This window comes from Rhodamnia argentea, chromosome 4, assembly GCF_020921035.1.
Source record: "Rhodamnia argentea isolate NSW1041297 chromosome 4, ASM2092103v1, whole genome shotgun sequence".
NCBI classification, from domain to species: domain Eukaryota; kingdom Viridiplantae; phylum Streptophyta; class Magnoliopsida; order Myrtales; family Myrtaceae; genus Rhodamnia; species Rhodamnia argentea.
The window spans coordinates 31,318,200-31,331,833 of NC_063153.1; the positions used below are offsets into that span (position 1 = coordinate 31,318,200).

The following is a 13,634-nucleotide window of genomic DNA, read 5'->3' on the forward strand; positions in this document are numbered from 1 at the left end:
TAAAAAAAAAAGGTAATCCACCTTGTGCAAACTCACGTCGTTTATATAATTTGTACCTGACCTCGGTTTTTCATTCATGTTTTGCACGTTTCTAATGCGAAGCCCTTTTTAGCGTAGAATCGGAAACTTTTTTTTTTCATAAAAGAAAAGTGAAAAAAAATTCGAAAGGGGGACATGAAAAAGAAAAGTAAAATTCATTTTGAACAATAAGGAAAGAAGATTTGCATATATATGTTTCAAAGAAAGAAATGCTGGTTGGGCGACGAAGTAATGTCCGGGACAGAGTGGAGGAAAGGAAAGGAATATGAGACTCATCATGCCCATCCTCCTTTCAATATGTCATTACTCACTAGTCCGAATATCTCTCACAGCGGGAGGTTATTGTGTTCCTCACACATTAAGAGCGTATAAGGCGTATGCAAACAATTCTCAGTAGCAAAAACATGAAAACCTGTCTGCGACTTAGAGGGAAAAACTTCAACAAGGGTAGGTTGTATTAAGAAAAAAAACACTAAGTCATTACGTGCCCCGCAAAAAAAACACAAACAATTCTCAATAGTAAAAACATGAAAACCTATCTGCGACATTACTAGTCATCCTTACGTATGAGCATATAAGTCGTATGCAAAGAATCTTTAATAGAGAGAGGACCAAATATAAAAGGTAGTCACATTTACTTAGTAACATTCATTAAGAAGCTCTAAATCTCCAGAAACAAGGTAGCATGTACTTTTGAGTGATTACAAAGGCATAAATGCATATACTAAGATCTTTTTCACATCCTATAAGTTCAAGCTAGATCTTCCACAAAATAATAATGCAAGAAGCATTTATAATCGATGTTAGCATTCCCGAAGCCACTAATCATATCTCGGAAGTTGTCATTCACCTCCCTCGCATTCCGTAGCTCCCATACGGTCAATCGAAACGAACCTTGGGTATGTTCCAATTCTTATATAGTCAATCGATGCGAACATTGGCTATGTTCCAGCTCCCTTAGGGTTTGTTCCAGCTCAAATCGGGTTTGTTCCAACTCCATTTCCAAATCTCTAATTATACGGCTACAACCATCGGGACAATCATCGTCCCGATTAGACATAAGAAGAAACCATATAATTGTTACATCTCTAAACCATTGAAAAATTAAAGTGTCTTATTACAAGAGTAAGGAACTAACATACTTGCTTCATATGTTCATTATTGGGACGAAATCGTGTAGGCAAATGAATTATCGTTGGCAACTCCTTCATATTGAAAAATTTCAAATACGCCTGTTTTGCGGCTTCCCAATTGTTATATCCTTTGTAATTACCATTACTAAAACCACTTACTTGAACTTCAGTTTGAGGCCAATTGTCGTATATGCCGATATTACGGCTATTGAAACCAACATAGTATTCCTTCGGCATTTCAACAAACCTAAAATAGCATAGAGAAGTAACATACAACACCAAGGGGCATTAGCATTCAATTTACAAAGAATTCTTGTGAAGATCAAAGTAACCACCTTGATGAGAAACCTAAAAAATTATCCACTGAACAAAATCAAGTGAGAGTAGCAAGTTCCTTGAAGCATATGAAAAGTTACAGAACCAAAAAAATGCGACAACCAATAGATGAAGCAGCAAATTTTCTAATGATTGGCAATCAACCAAGCTTTGAACTTCTAAATTAGAGCATCCGCATTCCTAAAAGTATCAAAGCGCAATAGAGAGAATATATATGGATGAGGCCCTCCTCCACTAAGGTTGAGTCAACATGTCATCTAACTAGTGTCCACTATTTTCGTAAACAAGTTCAGAATTTTTCATAAATCAGAGTATGTAGTCCAATCATGTTCACGAGTAAGCTATCTAGCTCCGGGAAGTCCTCACTCAACCAAGTTCAATACAACATATGGGTAAGATCTTCATGCCCCAAACAGGGCTGGCGGTTTGTTTACTCGTTCAGAATTTTTAATGCAAGGCAACGTCATCGGTAACCAAGGACATGAGCACATTTTGTCTAATTGATTCATGCAAAGAACCATAGCTCAAGAAGATAATAAACACCACCGATTATATGAAGGCTGTTGGAAAAACTCAAATGGTACATCGGCCCAATAGCACATAAACCTCAAATATCCAACATCCATGAAGAATGTGAGACGGGCAATTGTCCTAGTAAGAACCTGTCTAACCAGTCAACAAATCAAACCTCGCATCATCTTTTGGGTAAGTCTAGGTCTAACTGTAAAGTTGCCATCAACTTGTCGAAGCATAAGTAGTGGAAAAAGAGGGAGATACTGTTAACTTAGAATAAAGGTGCCTATTATTCATAGTCCACGCTGGAGCAAAAATGATGAGACTTCGTGAGTGATAATTGAAAGCAAACCAAGCGGTTGTTTCAGCCCAATCTTGAGTCGGGATATTGTTCAACAGCACTCACTATTTTTATTGGAACATCAAGATATAAACTAATTGGTTCCCAAAATGAAAGTTCTTACAAGACCACCCAATTCGGGAAAAACACAACCCGATGTCTACTACTATACAAATCCAAGACAAGAAAGGAGAATCTACGCTCCTCCCTTCAGCATTACCATAGGCTCCGGGCAAAAAATGAGACGCCAAAACCAACCAAAGAAAAGCAAAGCCGGTCGCTCCATTATTTTAATTGCAAGTCAACTATAAGAACTCTAAGCTTCACGGATTCGTAAGCCCCAATCTTTTGCCAACATTGATTCACTCGCCAAATAAAACAATCGGACTACGAATCGCCTCAATCGAAGAACCCCACCAGGAAATCCGAAGTGTCTCACACACGTACCCGACATACATTGGAAAAATTAGTAGATGCGTTAGAGAGAACAACTTGCCTTGTCCGCTGTAGCTTGCTGAGTTGCTCCCCTTGCTGCGGCACGAGAAATCGTTGAGGAGGAGAGAGACGGATATCCGCTCGAGCTCGAAGCCACCGACATGCGTTTGGACCCCGGGGTCGGTGTCGGGAAGGTCGACAGCGGTTCCGCGGAGGCTAGCATCGAAGGGGACCGTCACCAGAGACGAAGCGAAAGGAGGAGGAAGGACGACATTTGAGAGAAAGGAAATTTCATTCGATTATTATAGAGAGAGAAAATTGTATTTTTTTTTATAGGAAATCCGGATTCCCCCCCAAAATTTGAGCTCCCCTCCTTCAAATGACTTGGACAAATCTCGGCCTTCGGATTCAAATGGACGGCCGGATTTCGTTCTATGTTACCCCCGACATTAACCCTCTATGGCGGGGGATCCAAATCTGTTTCGTTATTTTTCAAACAAAGGCTCCATTTGTATTTTTAAAAAAATTAATTTTAAAAAATATATATTTAAAATAATAGTTTATGTCGATCAAAATAATTAGCCAATAAAATAGTATTTTCATTATCTATAACTATATATGTTTTAATATAATCTCGTGGGCAATGAAAATATTTTTCGTTTATTTACTTTTATAAATGAAGAGCGATCATTTTAGAATTTTGTATACTAAATCTTTTATTTTTCGCGAAATAAGAAAAATTGAATTTCACATTGTGGTCATCGACGGCCAATACGAATCCTTGCCATCTTTTGGCCCCATCGGCGTAATTTGTTCCTCGATTTAATCGGGGATCTAAGCAACTTTAAACATGCCTAGTCCAAGAAAGAAAATGGTTGCTTCTACCGTCAACCTTGTAATTACCTTGACTCGTGTTATCAAATCCGAACCCGACAAACTGGTTCAATCGATTGAATTGGAAATCGAAGTACAACCGTGTCCCTCTTTTTTCTTAATCAAACGGCCCAATCAAAAATAAATCAAACGTCGATTCGGTCACATGTTTAGGTCGCGTATGATAATATTTCTGTTTTCGAAACAACTTTTGGAACAGAAACACTTTTTTCTATTTCTTTTCCCGACAATAATTTCTGGAAACGTAAATGCATTTGGTAATTGCAAAAAATTTTGTTCCCATAACAAAAAAAAAAAAAAAAACAGAAACACGTTTGGTATAAAAGTCCGTATCCTTAACAAAATTCCTCCACCTGCAATAACTTCTACATAGAATCGATCACGTTCAACTCAAACTTAACTCATGATCAATTCAAACCAAGCATCGACCTCTGTTGGCGATGGCGGCGCTCATTCGAGCTCGCCCGGGCAAGCCCTACCCAATCCGGGTAGGGCTTGGCCTTGCGTGGTGAGCGTGAAGCCGACCCCAGCCATTGCCGGTCGAGGTTGAAGTTCGGCTAGCGATGGTGAGGTTCGGCTCGCAAGAGCCCACCCGAGCGAGCGCGAGACCGCCCCCTACCATCGTCGGCCGAGGTCGAAGCTCGATCGGCGATGGCGAGGTTTGGCCCACGCTCACCACGCAAGGCCGAGCCTCACCCAGATTTGAGCGGGTAGTGTCGGGTGTCGGTCGGTTGCCGAGAAGAGGAAGAAGAGGAGGAGGAACGAGCGGAAAATCACCGGAGGAGCGGCGGCGTCGGCTGGTCGAGGAACGTAGAAGAAGAGAAGGGAGGAGCTGCTCGTGTAAGAACAAAAGAGAAGAGAGTGTGTCTAAAAAATATTTCAAATGTGTTTCTAAAAGGTGTTCCGAAAGCACAGAAGCAAGTTTTTTTTGTTTTTTGTTTCTGCTCCAAAAGTGTTTCTGTTTTTTAAAAGTGTTTCCATAACACTTTGAGAACACTTTTTCTGGGAACACTTTTTTTCCATACGTGTTTTCCAAGAGCACTTTTTTACCATACATGTTTACGTTCTCAAAGTATTTCGAGAACACTTTAGGAACATAAATACTTTTTATGGAGCGTTGTCATACGCAGCCTTTAATGATGTGCATGCATTCCAAACCTCTTAGAGGCGCAATGTCGTCTTATCCATAGTTGGACACTCATGTTAGGTTGAATAAGCACTAGGGTTGTCAACGGATAGGGTCTCGGCCCCGCCCGAGTCGGCCCGAAACTCAACGATGCCGAGCTCGGCCCGGCCCGACCAGGCTCAAGCCCGAATTACATGTACCCCAACTCTTCGAGGTTGGGTCGGGTAGGATTCTTTTTTTCTTTTCTTTTTTTTAAATTTTTATTTTTTGAAATCAAAATCACTCCACAAACCTATAGAATGAAAAAATATAAAAAATAAAAAATAAAAATAAATTAAATTAAAAAGAAAACATGAGTGTTAAAAAAAGCTGGAGCCACTCGGCTTGAGTACCAAGTTAGGCCCGAAAAGGCTCGCAAATTAGGTGAATTTTAGTGCCGGGTTGGGTCGGGCCAGATAGGGCCGACGTTGACTTTTTTGACACCCCTAATAAGCACTAGCTTTCATGCGCTTATCACGCACGTGCACGGCTACTTTATATTAACTTTATAGTACGTTGTACTTCGACGATAAAACTGCGAAATTATAATCGGACATATGAAAATATATCTTTATACGTAAATTCTCTTCGGTTTACGGATTTGGCCGTTGAACTGGACCGCCAACCGGAAGCCAGAACTGTGCTCTGGCCGGCCCCGTTTAAAAGCGTTGACCGGTCATAAGAAGAAAGAGAGGCTGGTCAACATATTCGTTGGAACGGGGCTCGTCGAGATGGTGCGCATATATGCTCAGACCCTGGGCGTCTCGTGCTCCTTGGAATCTACCGGAAACCTGCAACGTTCGCGCTTCCCCGTCTTCGATCTCCGCTTCCTTCCTCTCCGATCGCATTCCAATGGAGGCGAGAGCAAGCGAAGAAGGAGAAGAAGCAGCCTCCTCTCCTGCACCGCCTTCTCCTTCTCCTTCTTCTTCTTCTTCTTCTTCCTCTTCTGCAGAAGTGAACCAGTGGATTGAGTAGGTTCCAGATGTTCACCGGTCGCATTCTTCTTCCTCCGTAGTTTCCGCGGATTTCGCTGATTATGGTCGCGAATCGTCTCTCAGGGCTCAGAATCTGCTCCGCCGGAGGCTGATCGAGCGCGACGATTTCCCGTGGAAGTTGCCGGGAGGCGGTGCGGCAGAATCGGGCGACGCGAGTGGCGGCGAGGTGCTGAAGTACGTCGGTGGCGTCGACATGAGCTTCGCCAAGGACGACGGCTCGCTGGCTTGCGCGACGCTCGTCGTTCTGGACCTCTCGACGCTGCAGGTCGTGTACGAGGACTTCGATGTCGTCAGGCTTGAGGTCCCTTACGTCCCTGGCTTCCTCGCTTTCAGAGAGGTGATTCGGATTTTGAGCTGCTCTGGGATTCTGATTTCGCGCGGTTGTGGGGTCATTTTCAAATTAGAAAATCTGTGGAATGATGAGTCAATCTTCAGTTGAATTCAGGATTGTTGCGATTGCTGTTACGAATACGTACAATTGGATGTTGGATCACTCGTCATTGTCTGTTCCTTGTTAGGCCCCTGTTCTTCTGGAACTTCTGGAGAAGGTCAAAAGAAGTGCGAAGGATATCTGTCCACAGGTGAATCCTGTAACGTTGATTTTCTCATGCGTTGTTATTATCGCCGTTTTTTCCTTCTCCTTTTAACATCTCCGACATTTCTTTGACTTGACTTCAACAGTTAATAATGGTGGATGGAAACGGATTACTTCATCCTCGAGGCAAGTGTTAAGGCTCACACAAGCTTTCTTTTCTTCTGAAATTTGTTAAATGTAACAACTATTAGGGACTGGTATTGAGGAAAATTGCTATTGACCACCAGCACTATGGAGATTTTGCATTGTCCTTCATGATCTATTTTTACTAACAACGAGCCAAAACTCTCCTTTTTTTTTTTTTTTTTCAGTTCTTTATTGAGTCTGATGGTTTCTTCTTTCAGAAACGGTCCTATGAGTTTTCTTGATTTTCAGGAGCTCCCTTACCTATTAATGTCTCATTTTCTTTAAGGTGTCTTCACTTTTTTGGAGTAATTGCATGCTGCCAGTTTGTGAACAGGCGTGTCTGGATAGACTTTTAATTGTTGCCTGTTGCTTCTTCTAAATTTTATAAGAGACGCATTACAAATTTGTTTGAATCTGAAACACCCAAAACAATTTTGCAAATGCCCATTATCAGCATATGTAATCTTTATGTCAATTCATGATGGAAGATTTGCTTTGGTCTTCTTTTGCATATAATATGAACAGTGTTTAATTAATTTGGGAAGCATGCTATTGCATTACTGAAATACTCGAGATCACTGATTCTAGGTAGACTGGCTTGGATGTTTATTTGCCTTGAACAAGAAGTATTCTATGTATGTATATTTACACTAACTGTGAATAAAGGAACTGAATTGGTGATGGAGAGCAATGGCCAACCTTTGAAAATTTAGGCGTGCTAAATGAAGATTTGTTGTTTATTACTTTGATTAATTAGAATCTTCCGTTAAGTGTTGGAGTCTATTTGGATTCTGATAAGTTCCTTTTCCTAGTTGTAGTTGGATTTAATGTTTCCTTTTCCTAGTTCATGGTGGATATATGTGTTTCCCAGTTTTATTAGGACATTTCAATTCATACTTTGACTTGGAGTAGAACTTATATAGAGTCTATTGATAGTTCTTTCTTTTCAATAGATTTGAAGATTAATGAAATTTGGCAATTCTTGTGCTTTGGGATTGTGTAATGCAAATCTTCTCTTGGATTTGATGCTTAAGAAACCATACGTGTGATGCTCAGGCAGCTTTGCTTATGAATCCATCAGCATGAAACCTCTCCTTGTCAATAGAATGACATTGCTATAATGAAAAGTTATGATTTGCATTGTTGTTTGGCATGTTTTATATTGTTAGATCAAGCAAGATTCTTGGTTTTTCTTTTTAAGCTATGTTATCGGTTAGTCAAGCTATGTCATAATAATATATGCTTTGTGACTTTGATGACTTCATTAAAGCCAAAAGGTTTGTTTTGGTAGGTTTTGGACTAGCCTGCCATCTTGGTGTTCTGGCTGATCTCCCCACCATTGGGATTGGAAAAAATGTGAGTGTAACTACATCCAGCATGGAATCTTGTGTTGTTGGTATCAAGGCAATGCTAACTATACTAGTCTACTTGAACATCACAGCTTCGAGGATGAGAACTCTCAGTTTAGACTTCTATGAACACTTTATCTACTTCTTATTTTCCAATTTTACGTGTTTGGGAAAGAACTAGGTTCCAGCATGAGCTTTCTGGACTCAACTTTTAGCTCAATTCCATATCATCTTCCTAAGCAAGTGTTTTAAGAATAAATCTATGTATGGTTTATATCCAGCTGCATCATGTGGATGGTCTGACTCTATCTGGAGTGAAGCAGCTTCTAGAAGCCAAGGATAACTTCTCTAAAGATCTTCTCACTTTGACTGGATCCTCCGGACGCACATGGGGTGTGGTAAGCATTTTGGCTTGAGTTTTTGGATTTGCTGGAGGCAGTATCTAATGTTCTATGTGCAATTCCTCACGTGCTTTGAAGCTGCCACTGGAAATACTAGTACTTGAATTGCAAACTGAAAAAAATGAAAAGACATATGCAGACAGTGATGACAAAAAATTTTATAGCTTTCCACGGTTAATGTAGAATTTCTCCATGATTACCTTGTTCATCATAAACTTGTATTATCCAACACTTGTACAACACTGTGATCTGAGTGATGCTATCAGAAGTTGTTGCCACTAGAAGTTCTGAGGCGTTGTCATACCTAGAATGATGATGCAGTTGACTGTGCTGCCCAAGACGGACTCATCAGTCAAACACCTCTTGTTGGTTCCCATTAGTAAATCCAATTACTCTTTGTGTCTTTTATGATGTCTCTTCTCAGTTTTCACATGAATGCGGTACTGTTTGAAAAGGAAGTATTTGTTATTTTTTACATGAGTCAATAGGAGATTATTCAAAATGGACCTGTATTTCGCAGCAATGAGACATCATAGGAAGTTGGCTCATTGTAATATTGAATTGTGATTGGCTATGATTATTATGATCTAAAATATTGTGAGAAATGAGATTGAAGGAAGATCTTACTAAGAATTCTGAGAAAATAATGGTTGGTTTCTCCCAAATGATAGTTGTAGGGTGGATAACAACTTCAGTTATTGCGGATATACAAATTGATGTTGGATACCCTGTAAAAGTTAAGTGGCTCATACCAGGATATTAGGAGATAAGAATCCAAAGTTTGAGCCCATTAACTATCTTGGTGGATGAGATTCCCCTTGAAACCATAAACCATTTTTCATGAGCCACGCTGAGATATCATAGTTGTGATGTTCTGAAGCAAGAGGTAGATAGCATGTTATGCTTGATCGTAAAATAAAAAAGGTGGTGTCAACGGACAGCTTCTTGGGGTCTTTTAATCATGTTTATTGGCTTTTAGAGATTTCGCTTCGAGTAAATTTATTCTTTACAGGCGATGAGATCAACATGGAACACGTCAAAGCCTATATTTGTGTCAATTGGGCACCGTATATCCCTTCAAACTGCTGTGAAAGTTGTTGGGATGACTTGTAAATATCGGGTCCCAGAGCCGGTCTGACAGGTAACCTAGTTGATGTTAAAACTCGAACCGGTTTGTGTTTTGTTTGCTTCTCGTACTAGGACTCTACTTCTCTATAAATTTGTTGTTTAAGTATAAAGCTTCGTGCTGAATCAGCTTATCACATGTTACTTGTGGTCTTGGCCCTTGATGGTGCTTTAATCACTCATTTGGACAAGGATGGTATGCTATTTTACAAGGACTGACAAATATCTGCATACCAATTAAGTAGGTGATAATTTTCATGGAAGTTATTTTTGTGACACTTCGAATTGCAGGCTGACATCAGGTCAAGAGACTTCCTTTGCAAGAATGGTTATATCTGTTAGGGAGCTAATCAGGTACTTCCATTTTGAATTGCTACATGTTCTGGTTTCTTTGCCAATACCATTTAGGTAGATGAGATATTCAGAACACTCATTCTTCTGGTATGAGAAATTGCAGGCCGTCATAAGATCATTATTCTTAGAATGGTTATGTCTGTTCCAAGCCATCAGCCTGATACTTGCATTTTGACATTGCTATACAGTTCTGTTTCTTTAATAATTAATAGGGCAGTACATACGTACGAGTAATTTGCACAAGTCTCATAGAGTAAGCAACAGTCGGTGCCATCAAAGGAGGTGACTCTTTTAGCTGCTCAATTATTGTTCTTCATGTCTTTTTGCAGTCAAAGCATGGTGTATCCATTGTTTCTTAGATCTGGTAAGTAGAAATTGACATATTTCAGACTTTATGATTTTCCTGATTACTGTGACAGCACCAAGAATGCTTTTAACAGCCCTTTTCTGTTCTTTTCTTTTCCCTCATTTTGACTGCAAAAAAGCTGGTTGTTTAGATGAGAATGTTGAAGAATATCACTAGGCTTGTTGTATTGAACTGTCAAATCAATTCCTTGTCATAAGTATAATCGGGAAAAAAAGTGGCAGCCAAAGCAAGACACATTATTCAGGTGTTAAGATGTTTACTTGGCTAGTTGATTTTTTTTTTTTTGGTTGGGGTTGTTTTTTTTTTTTTTTGGGGGGGGGGTGTTTGTTTCTGATTACTTGGCTAGTTCAATTAGGATGGCTCCTTTTGTATCTGTTTGCATAAAGAAGTACTTTAGCAAAGGAGGATGAAGAAATAAACTGAGTACACTGTATATCATAAGGTAACAACAAAAGCAAACATAGAAAAGAGATGAGAAAAGAAGCATATCTAAAGAGTATTATATCTGTAAACCAGTTTAATTTAGCTCCTGTTCCTATCTGGCCATAAAATCCACATGACTGACAAAGGAAGAGCTTTCCAAGTGTCAGGTGATGAAGTTCGCCGTTCCTTCCCACTTTTTCAATTTATCAAAAAAAGTTCGATCCTAAGTGGTAGAACCTGATGCATGGCTATGAAACCAAACGATAATGGTATATTGCCTAAAACTCACTTTTGAGTTCGTTTGAAGGAATAACATGTGCTATGTTTATGGCATGCTATATATTTAGCTTGTTCAAATGTTATTTGAAGCTAATAAAGGGTTGAAACAGATTAAGAAGTCATGTGGAGTGCTAGAGGTACTACACGATAAAATCAGTTCTATTTTTGTTAACCAGAATCATTAGATCTGTTCCTCCATTGTCCGAACCTTTTAGATCTTTAAATTTGTTTTCTTTTAGTCCTAAACAAAGTCTTTTGCTAAAAGAAAAGGGAGTTAAATAGAAACAATCTAGGGAAAAGGACACATAAATGCCGTAACTTTTGTAGATCCACTTTCTTGTAAAAACTTTTCGAGCAATTACTTAAGTGTTACATCCGTCGAAAAAAGATTACTTAAGTGCCTTCAGCAACAAATTTTGGCTATTTGTCCTATGCGTCTTTTTTAAAATAAAATGTGAGTTTGATGTGGCATATTAATAGAAACGAAGTCCAAACTGGACAAAGCCTGCATTCCAATTCATCCCATTTCCTTAGGATGATAAAGCATCCTCTCTCTCTCTTGCTCTCCTTGTTCTCTATCTATTACACTTTGATCAATGTGTGGCAAGGGATTGAGGAACAATGGCTCAACCATTGGAGAAGAAGAGAGAGAGAAATGGAGGATTTGACAAGCAAAATAGCGTGATCAAAAGTAGGGCTAAGGTTCCCATTCCCATTCTTTGGGGATTTTTAATATCGACCCATCCAACGCTATCTTTCCGATTGTCAAATTTGTACTCTGCTTTCTTCAGCATCGCCTCATTTTTGTGGAGTTTTGCTGATGTTAGTGATGGCTGAATTGTTTCATAGTGAGATGTTTCTAAGTGGGACAAGAGGCGCGAGTTGGTTTCTGCATTCACTGGAAGTGCTGTTGATTTTTGGTTCGCCTTTTGCTGCTTTATTTATACTTATGAATTGGTTTGATCACGTTTTCATTCATCTGTCTCTAAACGCTCTGTTTGTGCTAACTGAATGAGAATCTGTGATAAAAAGTGCTTCCCTTGCGAAGAAAAACAAGGGGAAATCAAACCGAAAGTGGCTGAGAAACTAATTCATCGAGTCAATTTTGTTTGGATTGGCGGTATGATTGTTACTCTCGACATTAGCTTCTATTCTTCTTCATTTTGATTTATTTTATTTGGATATTATGGAGAATGAGATTGAGCGCAGATGATGTGTTTCTTCACTTTGAACTGATTGGAGATAAGCATGATCGATGCGGACATGTTCTTGATACTGATGCGCTCTTGGAACACTTTCATCTCTTTCCCTCCATTAGTTCAATTGATTTCATGGGTATTTTATTTGTTTTGTTTGATTCAGCCTTTGTTCAAACTATATTGGGCTGGAAGACTTAAAGAATACTCTTAAATGGCTTGAAGATGTCATCCTGTTCTTGAACCTCGAAGAGTCATTGTTCTGAGCTTCCTCACTCATCCGTTACATTTTTCAGGTTTGAAGATGTTGTGATGATTTTATGGATGGTTGGTTTACTATGAGACCGCCATAACATACTGTGCCGGGACTTTAGGTACCATGCTTGTGTATTTACGCCTGTCTTTGGAAAGACTTCAGAGGAGCTGAATGGGTGGCTTGGTACCGGTTTAGTTGGAGGACCTTCTATGGGGGAACTTGGTTTGGCCCGTTATTCTACGAGCCAGCTAGTACTTCCCCTTCCGACCATTTGGCTCCCCCACCGAAGCCAGCTTATGTCCCATCAGCAGAGTTCGCCTCCGCTCTCCCACCTGAGCCGTCTTATCTTCCTTCGCCAGTGTTGATCGAGATCAAGGAGGGATGTTTCTATGGGATGTCTAAGTGAACCTTTCGGCAGGCCTCTTTGTGTTTGGCCCCCAATAGTAGAAACCCCATCGAATTGGATCGCCTACAGTAGCGTTTCCTTTCGTGACTATTGCATCCCTGATGCGGGACTTCTGGTTATTCCATGATACTTCTTATGTTGGTTGTTTTATTTGGGTTGTGTTTGTTCCAAGAAAAATTTCATGATAAAAGAAAATACTTTTCGAAAAATCATTTTTTCAGGATTTCTTTTCCCCCTTATGATGTTAGGAAATTCATTTTTCTAGCTTTAAGCATGTATATATTTTTGACTGAAAACGGTATTCTGCGCTTGAAGTGCAAAATATTAATTCACAGAAAATTCTTTCACTCAAACTAACAAACCCTTGCATTTACTCTTATTGCATATCTTGTTAATACCTAATTAAAATTCAAAGCGATAGGATCCTCCTAAGTTGAACTCGATGAGTCAGATCCAATGACACTAAAATGTATGTTCCACTTTTCCACGCAAATTCTGTTTAATCAAAACAGAGTTTCATACCTCGGACAAATTTCACCAGCAGCCCTTTATTTTGGTAAGGAATGTATGCGGACGCGTTATTATTAGTTACACCTTCTCTTGAAAAACAAAATCAATTAAACTAAACTCTCATTATATTATATCTTTTCAGGAAAAAAAGGAAACAATTATGAAGCAAACTAATTTGTCCTCATCCTTTATTTTGAAAATCCCGCTTCCTCTCAAAAATTCCTTTTTTTGGGTCGAAGCTTCCACTCAAAATTAAAAGGTTGGTTTTACAGCTCTTCCACCCTTGAGGAATAGGGAAACATACTGCGCCCTTTGCACAACTAGACATGACCAAATGGAACCGTGGGCCCAGAACCGACCCGTTGACCGGCCCGGAACCGGGCCCACGGTTCCGACC

General features: G+C 39.7%; 1 protein-coding gene across 4 annotated transcripts; it reads left to right on the forward strand.

Moving 5' to 3' along the window:
- The first annotated feature begins 5,562 nt into the window (after nucleotides 1–5,562).
- LOC115749630 (endonuclease V) lies at nucleotides 5,563–12,931 on the forward strand. 4 transcript variants are annotated; one of them, XM_030686527.2, is made up of 10 exons: nucleotides 5,563–5,759; nucleotides 5,790–5,826; nucleotides 5,914–6,187; nucleotides 6,369–6,431; nucleotides 6,532–6,571; nucleotides 7,863–7,927; nucleotides 8,202–8,318; nucleotides 9,334–9,462; nucleotides 9,738–9,800; nucleotides 12,362–12,931. In XM_030686527.2, the coding sequence occupies exons 1-8, from the start codon at nucleotides 5,600–5,602 to the stop codon at nucleotides 9,457–9,459; spliced, it is 882 nt and encodes a 293-aa protein (XP_030542387.2). In that variant the 5' UTR covers nucleotides 5,563–5,599; the 3' UTR covers nucleotides 9,460–9,462; nucleotides 9,738–9,800; nucleotides 12,362–12,931. The 4 variants fall into 4 exon arrangements, with proteins under 4 accessions (XP_030542387.2, XP_048133268.1, XP_048133270.1 ...); XM_048277311.1 differs by lacking the exon at nucleotides 12,362–12,931 and adding an exon at nucleotides 12,232–12,355; XM_048277313.1 differs by lacking the exon at nucleotides 12,362–12,931 and adding an exon at nucleotides 11,478–12,337.
- Nucleotides 12,932–13,634: the final 703 nt, after the last annotated feature.

Excerpts from the sequence above, each read along its gene's own strand:
- LOC115749630 (XM_030686527.2), top strand. The coding sequence starts at position 5,600 with ATGCTCAGACCCTGGGCGTCTCGTGCTCCTTGGAATCTACCGGAAACC. Across the intron at positions 5,827-5,913 it reads GAAGTGAACCAGTGGATTGA|GGCTCAGAATCTGCTCCGCC; the intron begins GTAGGTTCCAGA and ends ATCGTCTCTCAG. Across the intron at positions 6,432-6,531 it reads CGAAGGATATCTGTCCACAG|TTAATAATGGTGGATGGAAA; the intron begins GTGAATCCTGTA and ends TGACTTCAACAG.